The sequence below is a fragment of the Brassica rapa genome, chromosome A04 (genome assembly GCF_000309985.2).
Source record: "Brassica rapa cultivar Chiifu-401-42 chromosome A04, CAAS_Brap_v3.01, whole genome shotgun sequence".
In the NCBI taxonomy this organism is placed as follows: domain Eukaryota; kingdom Viridiplantae; phylum Streptophyta; class Magnoliopsida; order Brassicales; family Brassicaceae; genus Brassica; species Brassica rapa.
In genome coordinates, this window is record NC_024798.2 from 18,921,304 (window position 1) to 18,945,617 (window position 24,314).

Below are 24,314 nucleotides of genomic sequence, written 5' to 3' on the forward strand. Positions count from 1 at the left end.
TCTCCTCCGGCTTCTCTGATCTCTTCACGGCGTCTCTTTTTCTCCATTGAGAATCACAGGTTCGTCCACTTTTAATCTTGTCTTGATCCTGGTCGACTGATTGTGATATACCAGCTTTCACTTTTACAGCACGTAAGTAATAGTAACTTACTTTCCTATCACTATAAACCATACTCCCGCTTTACTGTTGTTTGATATTTTAATACTTGCACTAGGTCCCCAAAGGTCTTCCCAAGTTCGATACTAGCTAGGGTAATGCCATGTAATATTTAAAAACTCAAGATTTAAGCAATTAATTAACTGCATCGCTTAATGGTACATAATCACATCGATTTTGGCCACATAAGTAAATTAATGGATTGGTCTTTGATCAAGACATCTCACGGATATACTTATAACTTATAAGTTAGCTAGTATATGGAAACTGAAAATAAAACATAAAACGAATAGCGATGGTAAATTGGCGTCTAAACCTTCATAAACGTCTGACTAAGACAGTCCATTTGAAAACATGATTTAGTAATGTAGGTTTCATGATGTAAATAGAACGAACGTAGTTGCATTTCTAACAAACAATCACAATATTTTCGATTATTCATAAGAACAACATTAAAAAATATACTAAATATGGTACAAAGAGTATGTATGAATCACTGAACCTTTGATTGTGCGGCTTTGTTTAAGCTGCTGCGCTTAATCCGTATAGAATGGCTTGATTTTGACCGCATCAAGCCATTTTTTAGACCTTACAAAATATGGCTTGGTTACTTATTCCACACGGATGGACCAAACCATGTTGAAACACCAGAGAACAAGCATCTTGTATGATTTTATGGTTACTCAATTAACCTTAATATTTGACTGTTTAGGCAGGGTTAAACTATGTTTGCTTTATTAAAGGATGTAAATGTTACCCAATCGAGATGAAAGCATTTGCAAGTAAGCAAACATCAAAACTGCATCTCTTTTGGTAGTGGAGTTGTTCTGCGTCTTGTAGATAAGGATAGTGTGGCGGGTTAGACAATAACACCTATTATATGTAGATGCCACAAGTTTCCAATGGATATTCTAAAGATTTTATTTGAACAACTTTTCTATTTTATAACAAAAGAAAAATTATAGACCTTTTAATCCATAATCTCTTCCTGTCGGGAACAAACCATTTAAAATGAATTGAATTTCTTTCTCTACCACCGGAGTTGAACATCAGTATTTGGTAATTCGCAATAATTGGTTCTATATAAGATACATGTCTCATCATATACAATCGGAATATATATATACAAAGATGATCTAGTGTCTCTTATCATCTTTTAGAGATGATCTTTTAGATGTTTGAAATTGATCGATGTATATATAAGGATCATACATGTGGATAAAGTGGTGAAGAGATTATAATCTCTTAGTAGTATTACCTTGTCACGTTTCTTCCTCATCTTGTCATCAACCACACATGTTCATTATTAGACCAAAGATTCCTTATGAGCCATAACACTTTAAAAAGTACATAAGCCTACATCTGTATTTACATAACGTGCATGCATACATGCACAATCCCTTTTTCTTTTCTAATGATCCTATATACCTACCTATATACTTTAGGCCATCAGAAATCTGAACCAGAAGCTTGTACTCCTGTTCCATCGAAAGAAAGATTTTCTAATTTTTTTTTTGTCTACAAAGATATCTTTTTAAAAAATTTAAGATATTTTTAGTAATTAATTTTAATAAGTTGTATACTTTAAAAACATCAATTCAGAATATTTGAATTGATTAATAATTATTAGATTATGTATAGTAAAAATAATTAATAAATTTAATTGTAAACATTTATTTTAATTTTAATATGCATGAATATTTGAAAACAAAAAATTAGGAGATAGTATTAAAGACTTTGATCCAAGAAGATCCAAATCAGCCAAGTTTACATACCAGAAAGAAGGCAATAAAAACGTCGGATTACCCATGGCATGTGTTGAGGAAAATAAAATAGATAGAAACAACATTTTAGTGGAGCACATACGTGAGCATTCAAGTGAATGGATCTTAAGAAATTAGTTTGGTCAAAGTTATTTCTGTTGTTATCAGAAGTTCCCTTTTACTTCTTGGAATGTCTCACCAGTAGATCTTGTAAGCTCCATACTAAATCTTTAGATTTTCTGAAAAATTGGCAGCAACCATAAATTACAAAGCATCTAATATTTACAAAGGTACGAGCTCAATTCCGAACTGAAATTGCTCTAGTGCCCCCAATACACTAAATAAAGTCGTATTGGGTTACCATTATCAGGCCTGATTTGTTAAAGGGTGTTGGTATTTAATGGGCTACGATTTTCAGGCCTGCTTTGATAATGAGGACTTAATAAAAGAACAAAGGGGGGAATAAAACATGGAATGGTTTAAAATGCTCAACGAGAAAACGGAAGTGTGAAATAACATTAGTCCATATTACTAACAAAACACACATATGTTTTGAGCAATATGCAATAAGATCGAAACAAAATTTGAAGAGTTCTAAAAATAACAAAGCTCCAATAAAACAGAAGAGATGTTTACTTCTTCTTCTCAGTAACACCACCACCACCAGACCTGCAAAAAAACCAAATTTTCAGTAAACACAAGTTGGTCTGAATCATGACACTAAACTCTTGCGAAGCAGAGGGAATCAAAATTGAGTTAGTAATCAATTACCTCATCTTACGGAGAACACTAGACATCTCCTCTCTCTTTCGCTTGGCTCTCTTGTGGGTTCCCAACTTCCTCTTAGCGACCTTAAGAGCCCTCTTGTCTTTACCAACCTTGAGAAGCTCGGTGATTCTCTTCTCGTAAGGAGCAAATCCAGCAACTTCCCTGATCAGTGATCTGATAAACAATGTCCTCTTGCTCGTTTTCTACAATATACAATAATGTCAGAAAAAAAAAACCAAACATCGCAAGACAAAACCACTTCTCAGCTCAGAACTATTTAATCCACGTGTTCAACTAATATTCCTATCATCTCTGTAATAAGACCAAACATGAAACCAGCACAGACTCTTGTCTAAAGATCGAGAGTGAAGCGAGAAAACCATACCCCTTTGCGAGAGTTGGGACGAGGAGCTAGCTCGCGTCTTGTCGTCACGTGTCCTTTGTTCAACCCCACGAACAAACCAGTCTTTACTTGTGGTGCTGCCATTTTCTCTGTAATAAACCAACACCAAACGAATCAAACATCAGTTACGAATCATTACATTCACTAACTGAATCCTTAGACAATTATACAAAAGAGAGGGACTCATTACCTTTGTCTTAGATCGACCTCCTGCAATGAAGAAGCAGCCGCTGCGATAAAACAACGAATGGTGTTTTATATGTACAGCGATGAAATGGGAGCCCTAGTATTTTCTCTACACATTGGGCTATTAAACTGAAATTTATTGGGCTTTTAGATTGATCTAGTTGGGCCTTAAGCAATCTTGTTTAATAATTAGTGTTTAAATCGGGATTAAGCAAGTTTAATTGTTTTTCTTCTCTGGGCTTCAAAAAAGTTACATAATGTGGAATCGAAATAGATTTTTATATGCTCGTAAGAAAGTTCAATTCAAGCGATTTTTCATGTATATCTCTAGTTACACAAGATGTTTGTTTACTTGTTTTTTTTTTTTTTTATCAACGTTTGTTTACTTGTATTTAAACAAAAAATGATATTTCTAACAACAACTAATAAGAAAATGGCAAGTATAACAACAATATTTTTAATTAAATGGTTACTTGTATTTAAACAAAAATATATGTTTTTGTTAATGAAAATTTCAAAGTATATCAAGTGTTTAGCTTGAGATTGATTTTTTTTTTTGCTTCAAGTCTTTTAATGCAAGGTGGTGTTGGCTCAAACTTTACTAGGACTTGTTGCCAACCACAGCTTTAATTCTTCCAATCATAGTGAGAGTATGTTGGTAATTTATTGAGTCTTGGCACATATCCACGTCTGTTTTGAGTTTGGTTTTCGTTGGAAACTAAATTATTGTCGTTTAGTCAGTTTAGACCATGATTAACGGTGAAACCCAAATGGGTTTTTTATTATTATTATTTTTGTCTGAATTTAAAAAAAAAATTAAAAATCAACCAATCGCATGCCATCACGTGTCAGTAAAACCTGCGAACAGTGTAAGAAACTATCAAATAGCCATCTTTATTCTGGCTATTCTGCAACCGGTTTTTGCTTTTTTATGGGTTTCCCTTTTTTAAGAAACCCACTAAACACCTCCTCCGATAATCCTGCCCTTAGGTTTGGATTTCATAATAAATGATTGGTTAATCCCTTAATATTTGTCGGAAGATATCTAATTAAATGTGGATTAGACTAAGATGATATGTTTTTGGACTAATCCATTTAGTAATATTAATGATTTCCTGCCGATCAAATAGCTGATAGGGTTTATAAAAAAAAAACTATAATTCTCCCTCGTATCACCACCAATGTCAATGATCCATATCAGCTGATCATATAGGCCAATATCGATGTTGAACCCTACTTATATCACATGCTCTTTCTACATTTTTTTACTCTTTCTACATAGATTTCTACCCGAAATTTTCCCTTTTTATTGAAAAGAATTGACTGTCGAAAACGTTCTTTTTACACACATTTCTACACTCCAACAAACTGATCTTTCTATCTTTCTGCTCTAAATTTTGCTATTTTTAGAAAATTCAATTTTCCAAGAACTTTTATATCCACTTTGACAAACATGTACTACAAGTAAACACGTTCTTTCGTCAAAGAATGTATAGTACTGAAGTTTTCGATCAAATGATACATATACACACAATATGTATGGATATCTCATATGATTAATCTAGAATCTGATAAAAACGGTTACTAAAGAAGAACAGTCAACACTGCTTTATGTATCTATTGGTGTGAAGATTATCGTCTGAGAAATTTAGGTATAAGCTTTTAATATAATCTTTGTTTATTATGCAAAGTGCGGATGTATGTAGATCTCTTTCTCATCTCTTTTTGTTTATTTGTTTTTCTTAATCAATGAAATAACTACAACGTATCATTCAAGCTACGATCAAATTAATAAATGGTCAATTAGTTAACAAATTAGGAGACAGGTCAACAAAACCGAAAGCCACATAAAAAGAAAGAGAGTAACATATACGTAACGAACATAACGGCAACAAAAAGAAAGAAATGAACAACAAAACAAAAATATTAAACAAAAAGATTTTTGAAGATCCATAAGAAAAAGGAAGAAGCTTATGGCATGAGAGGACTGATGAGTGTTCTCACCGTAGGCTTTTTAATAAAATTAGCATTGGATGTTCCAACTTTATAAGTCGAAGGAACTTAAATAAGGCCTCGACCCCTAAAGTGTTTATAAAATTCTATCTCTTGTCATGTCTTCTTCTTCATGTTTCTAACCCTTTTTCACTTTGATTACGTCTCTCTCTTTCTTTTGCGTAACTTTAACTTTACAATATCATCAGCTTCGTTCATTGTGAGTGAATATTGTCAACAAATATATAATGTAGCTTACTGCTTACGGTATCACAAGGCTACTGCTTTCGTTCCATCTCTGACTAATGCAAAGTACACTTCACGAGATCATACAAGCAATCAGTGTTTCTTCAGAAACACTTCACTAACGTAGTAACGTTGAACTCTCGTGATCATACAAGCAATAAGAGTTGTAATACATCATGAAAAACATATTTGAGCAATTAGATGGCTGAAAACTATTAAACCGAAAACAACATACATATAAAAGACAAATATAATGTATGATAGAATACATGATATATTCTCTTGTAAGTAACTCATAACTCATAAGTAAGAACAAAACTAACAATGGACAAATAATCATCATCTTGATACAGAAATATATATTTGAGAATCAAGAACTCTTAAAAACAAAATACCAATTCAATCAAGGTTTTTTCTTTGTCTATCTTCAGGAAAAAAACGTTCAGATATTTTCCAAACGTGACCTAGAAATGGCAATAATAAAACCACAAAAAATACTAAAAGATTATCTCTTCCTCTATTTCTTATTTCTTGATCGTCATGGTCGTCGTCCTCCACTGCAAATCCGTTATAAACGAAGCATTTCCCGGCGAAAAGCCCAACCGTCTACGACACGACATTGTTACACCTCTGTGCATCGTCGAATACTTATTTTCGCCTTTTCTTGGCGCCGGTGGACATTCTCTGACCTCAGGGATTCTATTCTCCGGACGAGTTGGTGTTTTGAATCCGTCATTGTCTTCTTCCACACCTTCTTCATCTGTTCTCTTCCTTTTCCGACAAGTTTCCAACACGAGTTTATTGTCTGAAAACGCCTCTTCCCTCGTCTCTGAAACCTCACCTAACGTTACATCTTCCTGCTTCAGACTCGTGATCTTCGACATGCCTATAAATCTACAAAACTCAAGAACCTAAGAAGGGCACCACAAAGAAGAAAAGAAAGAGACACCCTCTTGTTCTTCAGAGAGAGAAGAAGAATATGAAGGAGAAATAATGATTTATCGATGTAGATAGATCCAACGTGGTAAAGAATATTAATCAGGAAAATTGTCAGCTTTTCCTTTTATTATTGTTTTGGTTTCTTTAGCAATTTTTCAGGTTTGTTTAGAGATGGAGATAGGAGCGAGTTTATTGTGTTTGTTGTGACAAGGGAGAGAGTCTAAAGGCATACATAACGTATTGGAACCCTCTAGCTGATTTAGAAGGAGACCTGATGTGACATCATGCGCATTAAAACCGTTACGATAAATTTTTTTCTTTTAATTATTAGCTAGGAAATAAATTAATCAAAGTATTGCATTGCCGATGCCTTTCTGCTTCTAGCAAGTTAAGCACCAAACTTGACGTCTGCCTTTACGTTTCCAAACTACATGTGCGCTTTATGCATTCTTAGCTTTTTTCTTCTGAAAAAACATTGTTGCCGTTAAAGAGTCTTAAGACTTTAATTTCGTATCTTAATGTTAGTAATCTTTGTGTAACTGATATACTTTAGTGATTTATGCTAATGTAGTGCTGATGCTGCATCGCTACACTATACACCCAATAGTTCTTGATTGGAATCATATCTTATGTTTTTAGACTTTTTGATTTCTATTATTTATGATATGTATATATCCAGTCTAAATAATACTTCTTTGAGCGGACATAAACAATTTCTTATATATATATATAGATATATTTGATATTTACCATACTTTAGTAAGATATCTAGATAAAAATGATATATGAAAACAATAAAGTAAAACTCAAATAATTAGACACAACGATATGGAATTAGTTATTGTAAAAAAAATCAAGAAAGTATAAAATATCTGCTATATGGTATAGATATTATGTACGTTTAAGAATGAAATTTCAAGACCATGAATTGTAAGTTATTTCTTCCATATTTAATGATAAATGTATTAGAGTAGTCGCATGGTAAAAAACTGAGCAGTATTTAAGAGACAAATAATGGAGATAAATAAAAAATCTTTTTTTACGTCAAATAAAAAAGTCGTTATGTAACTGGATGAATTTTTTTTTCCGTAGTCGTCTAATCTATTATATAATAGGAGAGTTTATCTCCCTTTAAAGTGACACGTCGACAGTGGGTCCCACGTTTTTTATTTTTTTTACGCTCACGAGTGGGCTTTGTCTGGGGTTAATCACATTTATATAGATTTGATTTTGTTTGGGCTTTTTTTGACAGATAATTTGTTTGGCCTGTTACCTTCCTACGTTAACACCAGCTAGGGTTTCATTCCTCTCAGAGATTGTTCTGCGACAAAGGGGCGCTTCCTCATCCAATGAATTCAATTTTGAAACTCATCTCTTCGACTCCTCCAAACACGTTCAATGCCGCTGAAACGATTTCACTTCCTACAACCCTTCTCCAGGCTCCATTATATAAAGGTCTTCTAAGGTTAGCACTCATTTGCCTCTTACTTTGTCTCCTCTACTCTTTTCCCTTTGTTTGACTCTGAAACCTCCGTTCCCAAAATGGCTTCATCGCCGTCGTCGCCCACTCTACTTTCATTCGTTGGGATTCCTGAAACATCAAGAAGAATGGAGAGTTCATGGGGATCACGATTCTTCTCCTCGATGAATTGGTGCTGACTGTTTAGAATCTATTTGTTAGCTTTTCGTTTCTTTATTTATGAAAAAGTTCAAAAATATGATCTTCTTTTATTTTCCTGCAGGACTCGGTCATTCATTCCCGCTAACATATTTTTCAACTCGCAGATGTTGCAGGTGAAATACACTCCGTCCAGGGGCCGATCTCAGGAGCAATGCAGCAACCACCAGAGTTGTGGTCCGCCTCTTAATCGAACCGTAAGTAATATTTTACTTTCTTTTCAACTCTCTTTATGCTCTCAAGTTGTGAAGCAACTTAGTAAAGCTTTAGACTTTGTTGTTTTGGTTAGCTTTTCCCTCTGAAATGAGTCTACTCTACTGCTTGATGGCTGATTAGTTCATTGTTGTGTTTTGTTTTTCTTATGAGTTGCAACTGTCTACTTATTGTTTCCCCAACAGGGATGTAACTGTCTACTTGTCTTTGTGGGACGAGGCTACATCAACCTTCAGAGGTCTCTTGAAAGGAGGGGATAAATCCCAGTCGGTGGTGACTACGGTTAATCCAAAACTATTTGGAGGTAAGGACCTTCTACTTTCTGCTTCATGCCAAACTGATCTCATACGCGTTTACACCAAGAATCCCCTTACATGTTGATTTATCTCACAATTTGTTTTTTTTTTCTTTAAACCAGAGAACCTATACTTAAACTCCACACCAGGGGCTATCTTCGTTTTTGACTCCAGCCTCTCTGAAATAACAGAGTTTGTCAGCAGGTAAAAACAGCATACTGAAGTAGTTACAGATACATTATTAATTTCGATAACATTTCACTGGTAAGTATTATAACTTTTTAATACTGCTGACGTACTGCAGGCTGCAAACGGTGGAGAGGAGAATCTCCCAAGCTGCCTTGAAGAGCTAACTGAGAAGGAGTTTGTGTTCCAGATCCATGTCACAACTTTCAACTTCACACCCAACCACCGTATTTTCACTGTCCCCACCATCACTGAAGATACCATCTTAGGAACCCATGGCAAGGTTGTCCTATTTTACTTGTCGATATGTTTATTGTTTGGACCTTTTGTTTAAAGCTGACGTACATGTATCTCAGGGGCACTGTGAGAATATTCTTCCAAGCAGTGAAGTTGACGTAAGATTGGAATCATCACCTTCGGGCCCGTCTGTTTTGGGTGAGAATGTCAGGGAGGAATTTGCTACAGCAGATCCTCCAGAGATTTCAGCCGCTCAGAACAACCGCAAGGGCCGCCGTGCGTGAATGAAATGATCTAATTCCTATCAGCCCGTCAACCGTTTTGTCTATGCGTTTTAAAAAAAACTACTACTACCTTTGTTTCTCATGTTAAACTTTGGATATTTTTCCCTTGCATGTTTGCTTCTGTTCGGATATTTAATTTTGGTTTGGATTACTTATGAAATGTTGACGGTTCTAATTGATACAAGATTTGGCACTGGTGTATTGTTTACTTTATTATTTATATATATATACTTCCTAGGTCATGATCTTATAATCTTCATAAAACAAATAATTAAAACCTCAGGGTTTCTGCTTTTTTAAACGACTTATTTATACATGGTTACCTATTTACCTAAATAATAGTTGTTTTGAAGGCGTTGCCGTTGATGTTCAGCGCTGTTTTACGCTTTCAATACGTCTTCTGCAAAAGGGATAATATTAAAAAAAATGTCCAGATCCTGAGATCTGGCTCCTGTTTGCATTTCACCTTGAAATTTGTATTATTCCAAGCATGTATAGCCAAGCAAAGCAAAGGCACGACAAGATGGCTAAGAAAAATAAGTATATGAGAGATGCTTTTAGATATTAAACTACAACTCAGCGTGACTACAACAAGCTTTTTGTTGTCCATAGTATTTAAAAGTCACACATGAAAGTTTCTAACATCAAAACAAGATACAAGAGAATTCATCATCACATATTTCCCAATCACAAAGACTCAAACTTGACACAACTTTTTTTTCTATTTCACCAAGACTGCCAGACTTGTGGTTTCCATTTCTTAAGGCCAAGAGAATGTATCGACAACGCAGACCTCTGGAAGAAAGTAACAGATCATAGAGATTGGTCTATGGGAATGTGTTCTTCGATGTTAACGTGCCGGATTCCAGGAACAAGTTCTTGGATCTCTTTCTCTAACCGTTCAACTTCACTTCCTAAAGCTGTTACAACCTCCTCACCTGCAACAATGATTTTAATCAGGTTTCCTTTCTAGCTAGGAGAATAAAACAATGACAAATACGTAAGTATAACTTGGTGCACTACATACCGTCGTTTGACATAACATTGAGCATTCCAGAATCATCTCCTCCTTTTGCAGCCTCGCGAAACTGAACAAACACAACTATCAGAAATTTTTATCATAACCTAATGGTATTGTTCATCTTCAGCGAAAAAAGCACAGCTATTAAATAAAAAAAGTTGCACATTTAGTTACCTGTTTTGCCCACTGTTCACGCCCAGTTCTCTTAAGATAGTTTTGAACAACAACTAGCTGCACATTTTGTCTCCACTTAGGTCTAGCGAGATTGAAGGCCGGTTCTTTTGGGAACAACATTTTAAAATCAAGTTTTAACTTCATCAATATATTGGGCGATAATACACCATAACAATCCTTTTTTTTTTAACCTATTCCAGACTTTGTTTCTCCACCACAACTCATTTTTATCAAATTCAAGTTTAAACCCTAAAAATAACTAATTTGGAAACAATTTTATTTTTAAATTCCAAGCGTTATTTTTTTTTGGCAAACAACAAAGAATTAATTATTTTTAGTATAAGTAGCTATTTTTTAAAACCATATTTTATTTTTTCCCACCAAGGCTATTTTCAAAAATATACTAATAACTCATTCAGGAGACACTAAACCAACCCTATAAAACTAAGTTTTTTACATGAAAAAGCTAAAAACACTAATGTTAGATCAATTCATTACAAATAAACAATTTCAAATATCAACAAATAAGAAACCACCAGGTATACTAATTAGGGGTGGACTTTCGGACACCCATTTGGGTTTGGGTTCGGTTTCGGGTTTATTCGGGTTTTGGGTTTTCGGGGTCAAATATTTCAGCCCTATTCGGGTATTTCAAAATTTCAGTTCAGATCTTTGCGAGTTCGGTTTGGCTTCAGCTTACCCATTAAATTTCTTTTTGAAAATTTTAAAATTAATTATATACTAGAAATTTCAAAAAAAAAAAAATAAACAAAATAGTATATTACATATAATTTGAATAACATATGTCAAAAAAACCTAAACTTAACATATAATTTGGTTTGCTTTGAATATTTGGATACAAAATCAATAGATATTTTAAGTTTTTTAGTGTTTTGAGTATATTTTAACTAATTTAGACATTTACTTTTGAATATTTGTAAATATTTTATAAGTATTTTGGATAGTTTAAACATATCTTATATGTTTTGAATATTTTTAATATAAATAAAATCTAAAAATAATTAACATAATTATGTTTATAAATCTCTTTCGGATACATTCGGGTACTCTAAATATTTTGGTTTAGGTCGAGTTCGGTTTCGGTTCTCTAGATACCAGAATTTTAAGCCCGTTTGGATATTTAATCAATTTTTTTTCGGATTCGGTACTACTTTTTCGGATCGGGACCGGTTCGGTTCTTCTGATTCAGGTTTTTTGCCCAGTCCTAATACTAATATCAACCTAAACAATCTGTGTGCCTTCGACTCTTCCATTCATCACCATTATAGACCACATGTAAACAAAAGTAAAAAAAAAAAAGCAAATGACAAAATTCCGTACACAAAAATAACACAAACACAACACATCAATAACGTATCCGGTCCCGCGCTTGCGCGGGGGCTATGCCCCTAGTTTATCAAATGAAGGTCCAAATAGAAAACAATTTACAAAACACACTTTTCATCATAGATTCATAATTAAATGAAAACAGAACAATAAAAATCTCTATTTCGCTTTATCATCATCATTTACCCACTTTTCCCCCATTACTAATCACCTAATTTCTCTCTAATTTCCTCTCAAATAAAATAGGTATATTTGTAATTTAAAATAATAAAAAATTAGAAAAGTAAAAAACATTGGTACAATCAACCATACATACTAATTAAACCAACATTATTACCAAAATTAACAAATATATTTGAACAAAACTGAATTCCAGCTGAAACCAATCAACCGTACCGGTCGAACCGAAAGCTCTGGTTAAAACCTATACATTTACCGAATGGTGGTGGAAGTAGAGGGTTAAAAAGTCAGTTAAAAAAAGTAGTGGAAAACGAGGTGAGCCGAATTTGAAGGAGCCTTTGGACCCGTTTTAGCTACGCTTCTCCTTCAATTTGTTTCTCTCTTCTTCTTCCGTTTCATTCTTCGCTCGGGCTTCCTTCAGTTTTCGATCCCAGGTAATTTTCTACACTCTTCATTTGATTTGTTACATTGTAATGCGAGTTTTTGTTGTTATTGCATCTGGTGTCTGTCTTGTTATCATTGCTTCCTCTATTGGTGTCATGTCGATTCCACCTCAATATCCTTTGAGATGTTCTCCGATCTGTGTTTAGTAATCATCTTATTTTTTCTTATTTGTTTAATAGACCAGAATCTTCAACTATTTTTATTTTTATTACATTGACTCCTTTTTTATCCTCTGCTTTGGTTTTGTCTTTCTATTATTTTATTACAAGATTGGTCTAAGATAATATTATTGTCGTTGGGTTTGAATAAAGTAACGTGAGGAAACATAAAAATCAAATCCTTTTGGTTTGCAGAAAAGTTTTTTTAAAAATGGCTGATGGTGAAGACATTCAACCTCTTGTTTGCGACAATGGAACTGGAATGGTTAAGGTATTATCACTCATAAGTTATGTTTGTTTCTTGGTCCTATGATCAATGTGTCTTTTGGTTTGAATTAGGCTGGTTTTGCTGGAGATGATGCACCACGAGCTGTCTTCCCCAGCATCGTGGGTCGTCCACGTCACACAGGAGTGATGGTTGGTATGGGACAAAAAGACGCTTACGTAGGCGACGAGGCTCAATCAAAACGTGGTATCTTAACCCTCAAGTACCCTATCGAACACGGCATCGTCAACAACTGGGACGACATGGAGAAGATTTGGCACCACACTTTCTACAACGAGCTCCGCGTTGCACCTGAGGAGCATCCCATTCTCCTCACCGAAGCTCCTCTCAACCCTAAAGCTAACCGTGAGAAGATGACTCAGATCATGTTTGAGACTTTCAATGCACCCGCCATGTACGTGGCCATTCAAGCCGTGCTTTCACTCTACGCTAGTGGCCGTACGACTGGTATCGTGCTCGACTCGGGAGATGGCGTGAGCCACACGGTACCTATCTACGAGGGTTACGCGCTTCCACACGCTATCCTGCGTCTTGATCTCGCAGGCCGTGACCTCACCGACGCGTTTATGAAGATATTAACCGAGCGTGGCTACTCGTTCACCACGACAGCAGAGCGTGAGATTGTGAGAGACATTAAGGAGAAGCTATGCTACATTGCTCTTGACTACGAGCAGGAGCTCGAGACGGCTAATACAAGCTCGTCTGTTGAGAAGAACTACGAGATGCCTGATGGACAAGTGATCACCATCGGTGCTGAACGGTTCCGTTGTCCCGAGGTTCTTTACCAGCCGTCTATGATTGGTATGGAGAATCCAGGTATCCATGAGACGACGTATAACTCTATAATGAAGTGTGATGTGGATATTAGAAAGGACTTGTATGGTAACATTGTGCTCAGTGGTGGAACCACAATGTTCCCTGGGATTGCTGATAGAATGAGTAAGGAGATCACTGCTTTGGCTCCAAGCAGCATGAAGATCAAAGTTGTTGCTCCTCCGGAGAGGAAATACTCTGTCTGGATTGGAGGGTCTATCTTGGCCTCTCTCAGTACCTTCCAGCAGGTACACACAGTCCCATCAGTTCCTTCCTCTAAACCAACTAAACCGAGTTCACAACTTAACCATTCAAATTTTGTTTTAACTTGTGCAGATGTGGATAGCAAAGGCGGAGTACGACGAGTCAGGCCCGTCCATTGTTCACAGGAAGTGCTTCTAAGTTCAGGGGGTTTCGATCATTCTTTCTTACTGATGCTGCTCTTTGTTTCTGTTCTGTTATGTTTTGTGATTGGCTAGACATGTTCAAGAATTTATGGTAATCTGTTAATGAATAATGACATCTTTCTTTAATTATTTTATATTGCAATGTGTTTCAAATTCTTTCTTATCTTTTTTTTTTTTTGAACAACTTTTTTCTTATCTTTTTCTTTTGAACAACAACTTCTTTCTTATATTTTCTACGTTTTGCAAACTTTTATCAATTAAAGTTGTAAGCTATGGAAAGTTTTGCAGCTGTGAGCCAGTGCCTATGATTCAACGCCAAGCTTGAGACGTCAAATGATTAAAGAAGAGAAACAAACAAATACAATAAAATCTGAGTTGAGAAATCCCTAAAAGTCTAGTTAGCATTGTAGACACCAGACTATCAAAGAAACAAAAAAAGCCTACATGACACAAGAAAGAGGAGAAGAGATTTTAGTAGGCGACGGTTAAATTTGATGTATGAGTTATATAATACATGTGCCTTGTGTTGGATCCGTGTTGTTTTGAATCTGTGATCAATATATGATTTCAGATTTGAATGATGACTACTCAAGTGAAGGCTGAAGCGTTCATTGAGCAGCTGCTATACATGATTGATGCAAATGTTGGACTGATGAAGGACGCTGAACAGAATGAAGCTTCTCTTCAATTCAGGAACTTGTTTAGTCGCTGCAGTCTCCAGGAAATGCAGCAATCGACGCGGTCTAAGTTCGACAAAAATCAAAGTAAAAAAAGCCTTATGAAAAAGTTGAGAAAAATAGCAATGATGAGATAGAACTTCTGTTTTGGAGAAAGTGTAAAGTCAAAGGAGAAATCAACTGATCAGTAAGTCTCAGACAATCATACTTCACTTCCCAGCAAGAAAGGACATAAAAATGAGTCTAATACAACAACTAATTAGATAGAAACCCAGTCTACAAATGTCAATGTTAGTAAGTACTAATGTCTAAACGAAAAGAAAATGACTTTATGATATAAATGTCTAACCTACTGCTAGCTCATGTGGATGGAGGTGAAGAAATTAAGAGTGTAAACTCCAAGGTGTTTCTCATCTTTCATTGAACAGAGCAACATGATAAAACGACTTGAAGCTTCAATGGAAGATATTAAGTAAGCCTGCTTAAAGTCTGAGAGATATGTCGTTTGATGGCGTACAAGAAAATTGAAAAATCTGTAGACATAAGGCTCGGCAAAAACTATGAAAAAGATGAAGAACTCTTTTGCAAACTCTCAAGCCTGTTTATCTTCATAATCTTTAATATTAATTTTAGAATTTTACCCACATTTTAAGAATGCAGAATTCTTTTTGATAACATTTTAGTTTATTTGAAAAATATAAACATTTTTTCTTTTTAATGAAAATAAAAACATGTGTTATTATTTTTACTTATATTTTTGTTTAATATTTTCTTATATTTTTTTGCTTATTTTTTGCTATTTTTTCTTAATGAGAAGACTTTGTTATTTATATTAGGAAGCTCCTCTTCACAAGGTGGTAAGAAGATTTTGAAGAAGTCAAACTCAAAATTGAAGATGAAACAAAAAAAACTGAGACAGAAAGCATATATCAATTAACAATTATAATATGATACAAATTATGTATATCATAATCGTTTGTGAAAATATTGCACATTATCAAATTTGTCTTCAAAGAGAAAATATATGATTCTCTAAATGTAAGTATGTCTTGTTCTTTTGTTTCATACTATGAAAACTAAATCATGGAAATAGTACAGAAGAAATTTATTACATAGTCTTATGTTTTTTTCTCAATAATGAAACTCATTTTCTGTATGTTCTTCAAACTTACGAAGTGGACAAAAACATGTTAAATGATATGTATTATGACCTTTATTTCAGGAACTGAAAAACTAAAAAAAGGAGATGAAAATAACGAGAACTATGTTTGTGTTTATCTTTTCACCTACACATTGTGAGAGACCTACAATTCAAACAAAATTTCATCATCATACTGTTAGCCGGCATATATTTCAAGAAAAGATGTTTCAAATATGATATTATATTGTATCTTGTTGTTGACAAAATTCTAGAGCTCTTCTCTTTTTTTTTTTTTTTTTTTTCATTATGGTTTATGACCAAAATGTTTGACTCTTGCTCTACCAACATCAAATTTTACCCAATATGTACAGCGGGTTCTTCTAATGAGATCAACATTTCAACTCAACTAAAATCAACTTCTATACTTTTGTGATGCGTGAAACTATTTCAAAACAACACTTTTCCCTTTTCTTGGTTAATTTGAGATTCCAACTGATTGATTGGTTATGTAGTCAATGGAATCAAGTGCATTGACTGCATAACCGTAGAGGCTCCCAATATATTTTTACATGATAGTCCATTCACACATTGGTGGGACATTTGAGTACAAAGAAATTGGTAAGAAGTGGGATTCTATTGAGTTTCAAGTTCTTGATATCGACAAGGATGAGTATACTGTTGTTATTTGTCTGTACAGGGCTGAGAACTTGCATGATGAGTCAGTCAAAGTAGAAAGCTGAAGAGACGGTGTCCTAAACTTGATAGCGAAGATCAATCCCGATCTTTTCGACTTTGGGATTTTGTGAATGGTGCATACAAAATATACTTAGGGGAAGACCCCTTGAAAAATATAGAAAGAGCTGATTCAGACATGTTTATCTCACATAATGAACTTATTATCCCTCTCAGTCTCTAATCCTATGACTCTGCTACAAAGACAAAGTAACAGAAGATCAAAACCGAGCGGTAACTTGAGCGAAAAGTGCCTTGAAATCCTTTGTTGGGGTGCCTGTTCCCTCTGGCTTTGAGGCCAGATCAAGTGCTTTAAACTTTGCCTCCTCGAGCTGCAACGCCTGCTCGAATAAGACACACCATGGATTAGAGGAGACACAAACTGATTTTTTTTTTTTAAATATGGTGCAACAGTTCTAATGTACACACACCTGAACGCAGACTTCAGCAACATCAGCCCTTGCGATTGTTCTCATTTCTGTCTCAAGAATCTCGTCATCTTTTCCCACAATTAGTTCTCGAATGCCACCTTCCTTGTCCTGCAGACCGCCAGCTCTGGTTTCCACAACGAATATTTGTAAGATTAGATTCCTCCATCACAATTATAAATCATATGCAAGGTCTAACCTGATGATGGTGTATGGAATACCGGAGTCAGCCAAGTACTGCTCAGCTTTCCTCTTCCAAACCTACAAATTTTACAGAACCATGCTTAAAGATTGTGAACATTTTTTTTTGCTGTCAAACTCATCTTCCCTGTTCAAGAAAAAACAAAGAAAGAGGAATCACCAGAATGTTGGCATTGCCAATACTATTCAAGGGGTTGTTTATGTTTGTTCCTCCCATTGACCCAACCAAAACAATCTGCTTAACTCCAGCTGCCTTAGCTGTTCAAAAAAGACAAGATCATCAAGGGTCTCTCTATAAAGACACATGCAAAAGTGTTAAGTATTCGAAACTTCCAACTCAAAACCAGTTAGCAATCCGTGGAACGGTCCAAGTCTTTTATATATTAATTATGTCCCATTGAAACTTTAGAAGAGTATAAGGTTAGTGGCCTATTAATCTCTACATAATATAAATAAAAAGCTTAAAGAAATGATTACAAACCAGCATCTATCTGATTCTTCTGACCAATCCAATCAACCTACAAATGAAAGACAAAGAATCAAAAACCAAACAAGAATGGTTTCACCCAACAAAAACAAACTAGTCACTAGTCACTAGTTGTTGTCACCTGTTCAGGATAAGCTCCTTCTTCAAAGTAGAACTCAGGTCTCTCTCCTTTGCTAGGATCAAAACCAGGTTTCATCTTCGGCACAGCGCTCGTAAGAATGACCAAAGCATCAATCCCTTGCACAGCAGGAGCAATGGCCTCAGGGTCACGAATATCTCCGACGAACACTTCATCCTCTCCACCGATCTTCTCCTTGCTCTCTTTCGTCCTCACCAAACCTCTCGCCACGAACTGATCCGCCCTCTCCTTCAGCTTCTTGTACACGATTTGCCCTGAAACGCATAGGAAAAATTCTTCTTAGCGTTCTTGAAAACATGATCAGCTATAACGTGATGGACAAGAAAGAGAGAGAGAGAGATAACCTGTTCTTCCACCGGCACCGGTGACGAGGACAGTGAGAGGCTCAGCTGCTGCGGCGGCGGAGACGGTTAAGGATACTCTTCTGAGATTTCCGGTAAACTTCCTCCGACCGTAGATCGACGTCGTGTCTGAAACAAGCGAGCGGAACTGGAGAGAGGGCGAAGAAGGTGGAGTTGAGGAGCGAGGAACTGAGACGAAGGAAGAGGAGACAGCTCCTGGTTTGTAAGTGTTGGAAGGAACAAGTGCATGGAAGAGTGTAGTCGTTGTCATCGCCATTGACTGGAGTTTGGTAAGCTCAGACGATGACGAGAGAGTCGGAGGAGACACACCTTATCGTTTCTCAGATTCTCGCCACGTCACCTTATCGTTCGAATGGTTTGATTTTCACTTCGAGACGGCCGACGGGCCTGATTTTCACTTGGGCCGGGAGCGATCTTTTAAAACACGATTTTTTTACATTAATGTATTGTAATAAAATTATAAAAATTATTATATCCAATTTTACAACTAAAATTATTATTATAAAAAAAATCATATGTAGTGATTTATTTACTGTATACTGAACAATTTTATTCATTAAAAAAATCCATGTTTGACCATAAAATCATCACAAAATCCACATTTAACAGTTATATTTCATCATGTTGAATTTTTTAATAATGTTTTTTCTTATTAATTAATATAATCATCAATAAATATTTAATCAAATCACTATACTAATTTTGTTTCACTAAAAACATACTAATTGGTTTGATATAATTATTTGTAGTACCATAATCTGCTTTAGATTTTTGACCCATGAACCATGAAATTTTCCTTATTTATTAATTAACTTGAAACATTTTTGAACCATGAAATACATTTTAGAGAAATGCAGCATATTGTTAGCGAAACTGCAATGTGCCAATGACCATGATCTAAGGCATTAACTGGATTACAACCTTTCTCTCTCTACCTACAGACTGTGAACTCAAATATTTTGTTTGGGTCATTTAAATTCGATTTAAGTACTAATTTATTGTAGACTTGCAAGAAACTCTTGCTATGTGGTATGCTTATCCTTAAGAGGAGTTGACGTAGAATTGAGAAGTCTTACATATAATATCGAGACTTGAGAGAGATACGAGGCAACTCAATATTTTAAACGTCGAGAGAGACCCTCAAGACCAAAAGGACGGTTGTTTCTGTAATTAGGTTTCTTTACGTACTCTACAAGCAACAACAACAATAACAACAAAAATACAGAAAATAAACACAAGTCGTTTCTCTTACATCAAAACAAAGTGGTTTGACGACCGACTCTTCTCGGTAACCCAAAATTCTGATAAGACCGTATCTCACCGTTAACTGTAGCTGTCACAATCACCATCCCCCAAGCCGTAGGCCGTATAGTTTGCGGACCGTGTCCTCCGCTATCGAACCACGACCACGAAGACAACCTCGACGACGTGTTTATAGACGGAGACTCCCCAAACCTCGACGACTGCTGCTCCGAACCGTTCATGCTCGACCCAAAAGACTCGCTGCTCCCTACCTCACCTCCAACCTCTTCCTCCGGTTGTTGCTGCGGAGTGATTCTCTTAGGGATGGGTGGTAATCCCGGTTTCTTGTGCCGGATTGGCGCAGCCGTGGTGGCCGAGGTTTCTTCTCTTGTTGGTGAGCTTACGGCGGATGAAGGCTGGCTCGAAGTGGATATGCGCTTTGAGTGGCGTTTTGAGTGCATTTGGACCGGTGGTGGTTCGCCTCTAACGTGACCGTGCCATGGGACAGCTGCTGAGACGTTTTTGCATTCGAAATGTTCGTGTGATTGTGTCGTGTTTGAAGATCTTCTGCCTGTTTCGGAGGATGTTCGGTGACTGTCTCGTTTCCACATATAAACCTGAGAGTCTTCGCTCGCACAGATTATATACTTTCCATCTTGGCTATACGAAGCTGAGATTTGGCTGCTTGTATTTCTAAAGCCTGTAAACAAAACGGTCAACTTTTGTTTATATTCTTTTGGAGAGAACGGGTAGAACATATGTCCAAAGTATTATTAAGTTACCACTTTCGTTTTAAAACGGATCGGTGTGATAAGTGGATTGGTTTATATATCTTATATTATTTAATATTAACTTGTGTAATGAGAATTTTACCTTTGAATTTGTGAATAACTTCGGAACCGTCTAGGATTCTAATCCGCGAGTCAGCTGATGTGACAAGAACTTCTGATGGATTCACCGGAGAAAACTACAATATATGAAAAGTTTACTTGCATTACACGGTGTTTGTTTAGGCAAGTCTTAACGGTTCTTTATAAAGAGATGTACCTGAAAACTGGTGATCTTATTTTTTGATTGTTTTTTCTTATGAGCCTGGAGATCAATCTGATTAGTTTGATTCAGCTTACAGTCTGTTCTACACAAGAAACACAACACTTAAATAGAGTATTCAACTGGGAAGTGATGTTTGAATTCAGACAGAGCTCAGGGAGAACCTTCTGTATCGTAAGCACGGCAGATTCCTTTATTTGATCCGATGAATGCACCCTTCAAAATCAAGAAAATCAAGATTCTATCATTGAAAGAATCGTAATGGATTATATATAGAAGACTAGTGCAAGAAACAGAGCTGATACCTGACCGTCTGGAGTGTAGCAAGCAGCAGTGACCATTTCATGAAGATCACTCCAATCAACAACCTGCCGATTCTGTATACTCCATATCCTTATCTTAGCATCAAGCGACCCACTTATGAAATAGTTTTCATCCACTGGGTTAAACTGAATGCATGTCACTGTTGAATCAAATGGACTATGGTCAAAATAGGAAGTTAAAATGTGAAAAAGACAAATAAACTAACAAGAGTTGGCCTAGTTGGCTACAATTCTTATATTAACTAGTAAGTGTCTAAGGAGTCATATGTTTAGGAAAGTCTAATATCTAATGAATTTAAAGAAAAAAGACAAATAAACAGAATGTGTCTCACCATAGTCATTGTGAGCAAACAATTTGAGACATGTCCTGGTTTCAAGATCCCATAACCTGACTGTTTTATCCATAGAAGACGACAAAAGAAGCTGAGATTTAGACCATGACAGATCCAAAATATCAGCTAAATGACCTTTCAAAGAGCAAACAGGCTTCTCCGAAAACGAAAACACCGTTTCAGGAACATGAACATAATCCGGAATCTGATTGCTGTTCTTCCTCCCGGTCGAGCCTTTCCCTTTCTTCTTCTTCTCAACTACAGCCATCTCATTCCCAGCAGAGTCGCAAAGCGATGGATGTATCGGCGTGAGACTCCCTTCATTCATAGACATCAACTCACATTCTTGCACCTCCCACACATGAATGACTTGATCATGTCCCCCACTCGCTAGATAATGAGCGTCAGGACTAAACTTAATAGTCCAAATCGAACCCTCGTGAGCCTGTATCTCTTGACACATATGCAACGCGCTTAGCTCCTTGTAAGACTTCCCCGTTGGTCTCACCTTCACCCACTCATTAGCCTTCCCATGTTTATTATCTTTCCCTTTTCTAGGACTATCACTATCGGTTACATCTTTATCTACACCTCGTAAACTCATGGAGTGAGCCACACCTTTTATGTTCTTCAGCAACGCGGCTCCTCTCCTCTTACTCAGCCTCACGCTTTTCGATAAATAAGAGTTGAACTTCCGAAGATCAACAAAGGGCTCGTAGTTGATCCTGTTGACATTCTCTCTACGCATAAGCTCCTTCACCACGGGGGAGTACCCAACGCATTTCTCAAACTCCTCCAACGTTAGCTGCTTCCCCGTTTGTAAATCACTCAGCCTATTCCACATCCCGTCTTCGTTGTACTCGTTGACTATAAACTCCTTCCCCGTGTCGAGGTTCTTGATCAAGAAAAACGCACCGAGTCTTGATTTCGACGACGACGTCACCGACGTCAAAGCAGGGGATGATTGTCTGATCGGTGTCTGGTGCTGCTGCTGGAAGATTCTCGTCCGAGAACTAACTCCCATCGTGGAGTACGTTCTCGTCAAACGATGCTTAGAGACTTTCCCGAGAACCTCCTCTTTTCTCCGCTTCTCGATAAAGAACCTCTCGATGTCCGACTCGGATCTCGACCGTGCGAACAGAGCATTGTCGTGATCCTCTGTTTCAACCTCACCATTCTTGTTGTTGTTATGATTATTATTATTATTATTATCGAGAATAGCAGCGTTGGAGATGACGCGGCGGATGGACACGGCGTTGACCATGTCCTTGTTGCTGGCGAGGCCCATCCCGTGGAGGAGACGACGGCGGCGCTCTGAGATCGATCCCGGAGCCGCCATCCAGATATCGTAATCGGGAGACATCATGGTGGTTGATGTACGGAACTTTCGTGAGGCGGAGGTCATGGAGGAGACGGCGGAGGAGAAGGAGTGGCGGCAGTCGTCGAAATCCTCTTCTTCCTCCTCGTCGGAGGAGGAGTTTGCCATGTCGAATGTGAGGGCGGAGGAGAGACGGTCGTGCGTTTCGAAGAACCTGTCGTCGTCGTCTTCGAAATCTCCTAATCCTGCCCAGTCCATCGTCATTGTTCTCTTCCGATGCATCTTGTTTCCACCGTTCTCCATCTTCTCCTCCAATGATTCGTAATGTTGAGGAAACTAATTTAAATTGCATGCGAAATTGAACAGAGTTATTTTAAAGAAAAAAACAGAACAGAGTTTCAAAAGATTTGGCCTTTGTCGGAGATGATGATGATGGTTGATTATGGAAGGATGGGCAAATCGGGTATTATGGGGAAAGTGTCAAGACGTGTTTCTCTTTGTAAGACATCTCCTCACGTTCATTTTTCAATCTTAATTTTTTTTCATGATTTTTTTTTCAGACATGATTCAACCAATGATCGTGGAAGCATGTTTTGTGCTCATCTTTGGAAAGTATTTACGTTTTGGTTCGGGTTTAATATGAACACATCATATGTTCCACTTTACGTGTTAAACAAAAAGAATAAAGAAAAATAGTATATTCTATAACTAATGTTAGCTTTTTATTTTTTATCAAAATTTTCTAAAATTTTATTACTACAAATGTTTTTATTGAATCCTTAAATATAAAACAACTTTTCTAAAGTTTTCTTACTATAATGTACTTTTGCTTGCATCTTGGGGCTTGGGATCAGAGGCGTGCTTACAGTCTATTGAAAAAGGCATTCGCCTTAGGCCCCCGAATAATATTACGTTTTCTAGGGCTCCAAAATTTAAAATAATTTTTAGTTTAGTTACTTAAATTTATTTCTAAAAAAAACTTTCCACGAGATTCGAATAACTCAATTTCTAAATCCATATACTTTTTTCTTATAGGACATAACATAGCATATTTACGTAATTAACTTATTCTTGTAGGTTTTCATAAGGCAGGTAGTATTGTCGGTTGTCGAATCGTCTATGTAATATTTCCTATATCATAATTGTAAGATCATAATAAATCAGCGTTAAAAAAAAAAACTTATTCTTGTAAGTGTTAAACTGATGTATTTCGCGAAAGTGATATATTGTATTAGAAAATTTTTTTTTTTTATAGTTATATATAAATTTATTTTTAAAACTTGCCTTAGGCACCTAAAACCTTTCGCACGGCACTGCTTGGGATTTAGGCTGCACTGGACAAGAAGATAGATATGCAACTGCACTGAATCCTAGTCTTGACCATCATGGCAACACGTTTGATTAGTGGAACTGCTTGATCTTCACATGAATCACATATGTATAGTATGTGGAAGAACATCGTTTAATTAGTTTTGGGGTTAATAAAATATGTATATGCTTAATAGAAACGATTACAGTATTATGAGGACTTTTGACCATAATGAGACGTGTTTGAGATTTGTATTCTTTTTTCAGAAATATGTTGACCGTGTTAAGAAGGGATTTTAAACTATTCTTCATAATCAACATAATCAAAATGTGGTTTTATTAGTATAATCAGTTAAGGAAAAACCATATGGTTGAGAGAGAACGTTTGAAGGAGCT

General features: G+C 36.3%; 5 protein-coding genes, 1 long non-coding RNA gene and 1 pseudogene across 12 annotated transcripts; 2 read left to right on the forward strand and 5 right to left on the reverse strand.

The window, feature by feature from the left end:
* Window positions 1-2,378: 2,378 nt before the first annotated feature.
* On the reverse strand, window positions 2,379-3,427 carry LOC103865613 (60S ribosomal protein L36-2). The gene is made up of 4 exons (XM_009143428.3): window positions 3,282-3,427; window positions 3,074-3,180; window positions 2,692-2,891; window positions 2,379-2,589 (listed from the first exon to the last, which is right to left on the reverse strand). Exons 2-4 carry the CDS (start codon window positions 3,173-3,175, stop codon window positions 2,553-2,555), a joined length of 339 nt encoding a protein of 112 aa, XP_009141676.1. The 5' UTR covers window positions 3,176-3,180; window positions 3,282-3,427; the 3' UTR covers window positions 2,379-2,552.
* Window positions 3,428-5,725: 2,298 nt separating this feature from the next.
* Window positions 5,726-6,887, reverse strand: LOC103865614 (annotated as a pseudogene).
* A 690-nt stretch (window positions 6,888-7,577) lies between these two features.
* On the forward strand, window positions 7,578-9,549 carry LOC103865616. 7 transcript variants are annotated; one of them, XR_001958195.2, is made up of 7 exons: window positions 7,578-7,919; window positions 8,059-8,106; window positions 8,197-8,329; window positions 8,531-8,649; window positions 8,764-8,845; window positions 8,946-9,110; window positions 9,184-9,549. It is a non-coding gene; the product is annotated as an uncharacterized LOC103865616 (long non-coding RNA). The 7 variants fall into 7 exon arrangements; XR_632447.3 differs by having other exon boundaries at window positions 7,596-7,919; window positions 8,240-8,329; XR_001958194.2 differs by having other exon boundaries at window positions 7,596-7,919; window positions 8,062-8,106; window positions 8,240-8,329.
* Window positions 9,550-9,808: 259 nt separating this feature from the next.
* On the reverse strand, window positions 9,809-11,209 carry LOC103865615 (metal tolerance protein C4). Its single transcript, XM_018658372.2, has 3 exons — window positions 10,544-11,209; window positions 10,376-10,436; window positions 9,809-10,286 (listed from the first exon to the last, which is right to left on the reverse strand). The coding sequence occupies exons 1-3, from the start codon at window positions 10,685-10,687 to the stop codon at window positions 10,162-10,164; spliced, it is 330 nt and encodes a 109-aa protein (XP_018513888.2). The 5' UTR covers window positions 10,688-11,209; the 3' UTR covers window positions 9,809-10,161.
* A 1,141-nt stretch (window positions 11,210-12,350) lies between these two features.
* On the forward strand, window positions 12,351-14,623 carry LOC103865617 (actin-1). The gene is made up of 4 exons (XM_009143430.3): window positions 12,351-12,504; window positions 12,868-12,943; window positions 13,012-14,019; window positions 14,108-14,623. Exons 2-4 carry the CDS (start codon window positions 12,884-12,886, stop codon window positions 14,171-14,173), a joined length of 1,134 nt encoding a protein of 377 aa, XP_009141678.2. The 5' UTR covers window positions 12,351-12,504; window positions 12,868-12,883; the 3' UTR covers window positions 14,174-14,623.
* A 2,116-nt stretch (window positions 14,624-16,739) lies between these two features.
* LOC103865618 (uncharacterized protein At2g37660, chloroplastic) lies at window positions 16,740-18,688 on the reverse strand. The gene is made up of 7 exons (XM_009143431.3): window positions 18,328-18,688; window positions 17,966-18,237; window positions 17,839-17,875; window positions 17,518-17,615; window positions 17,356-17,417; window positions 17,160-17,283; window positions 16,740-17,069 (listed from the first exon to the last, which is right to left on the reverse strand). Exons 1-7 carry the CDS (start codon window positions 18,599-18,601, stop codon window positions 16,950-16,952), a joined length of 987 nt encoding a protein of 328 aa, XP_009141679.1. The 5' UTR covers window positions 18,602-18,688; the 3' UTR covers window positions 16,740-16,949.
* Window positions 18,689-19,446: 758 nt separating this feature from the next.
* Window positions 19,447-24,204, reverse strand: LOC103865619 (WD repeat-containing protein 44). Its single transcript, XM_009143432.3, has 6 exons — window positions 21,293-24,204; window positions 20,943-21,100; window positions 20,802-20,853; window positions 20,635-20,717; window positions 20,461-20,554; window positions 19,447-20,287 (listed from the first exon to the last, which is right to left on the reverse strand). The coding sequence occupies exons 1-6, from the start codon at window positions 22,911-22,913 to the stop codon at window positions 19,599-19,601; spliced, it is 2,697 nt and encodes an 898-aa protein (XP_009141680.3). The 5' UTR covers window positions 22,914-24,204; the 3' UTR covers window positions 19,447-19,598.
* Window positions 24,205-24,314: the final 110 nt, after the last annotated feature.

Excerpts from the sequence above, each read along its gene's own strand:
- LOC103865613 (XM_009143428.3), bottom strand. The coding sequence starts at position 3,175 with ATGGCAGCACCACAAGTAAAGACTGGTTTGTTCGTGGGGTTGAACAAA. Across the intron at positions 2,892-3,073 it reads GTCCCAACTCTCGCAAAGGG|AAAACGAGCAAGAGGACATT; the intron begins GTATGGTTTTCT and ends TGTATATTGTAG. Across the intron at positions 2,590-2,691 it reads AGTGTTCTCCGTAAGATGAG|GTCTGGTGGTGGTGGTGTTA; the intron begins GTAATTGATTAC and ends GTTTTTTTGCAG.
- LOC103865615 (XM_018658372.2), bottom strand. The coding sequence starts at position 10,687 with ATGAAGTTAAAACTTGATTTTAAAATGTTGTTCCCAAAAGAACCGGCC. Across the intron at positions 10,437-10,543 it reads GTGAACAGTGGGCAAAACAG|TTTCGCGAGGCTGCAAAAGG; the intron begins GTAACTAAATGT and ends GTGTTTGTTCAG. Across the intron at positions 10,287-10,375 it reads CAATGTTATGTCAAACGACG|GTGAGGAGGTTGTAACAGCT; the intron begins GTATGTAGTGCA and ends TCATTGTTGCAG.
- LOC103865617 (XM_009143430.3), top strand. The coding sequence starts at position 12,884 with ATGGCTGATGGTGAAGACATTCAACCTCTTGTTTGCGACAATGGAACT. Across the intron at positions 12,944-13,011 it reads ATGGAACTGGAATGGTTAAG|GCTGGTTTTGCTGGAGATGA; the intron begins GTATTATCACTC and ends GGTTTGAATTAG. Across the intron at positions 14,020-14,107 it reads CTCTCAGTACCTTCCAGCAG|ATGTGGATAGCAAAGGCGGA; the intron begins GTACACACAGTC and ends TAACTTGTGCAG.
- LOC103865618 (XM_009143431.3), bottom strand. The coding sequence starts at position 18,601 with ATGGCGATGACAACGACTACACTCTTCCATGCACTTGTTCCTTCCAAC. Across the intron at positions 18,238-18,327 it reads CGGTGCCGGTGGAAGAACAG|GGCAAATCGTGTACAAGAAG; the intron begins GTTATCTCTCTC and ends TATGCGTTTCAG. Across the intron at positions 17,070-17,159 it reads TTGCTGAAGTCTGCGTTCAG|GCGTTGCAGCTCGAGGAGGC; the intron begins GTGTGTGTACAT and ends TTATTCGAGCAG.
- LOC103865619 (XM_009143432.3), bottom strand. The coding sequence starts at position 22,913 with ATGGAGAACGGTGGAAACAAGATGCATCGGAAGAGAACAATGACGATG. Across the intron at positions 20,854-20,942 it reads GCTACACTCCAGACGGTCAG|GGTGCATTCATCGGATCAAA; the intron begins GTATCAGCTCTG and ends TTGATTTTGAAG. Across the intron at positions 20,288-20,460 it reads AGTTATTCACAAATTCAAAG|GCTTTAGAAATACAAGCAGC; the intron begins GTAAAATTCTCA and ends TTTTGTTTACAG.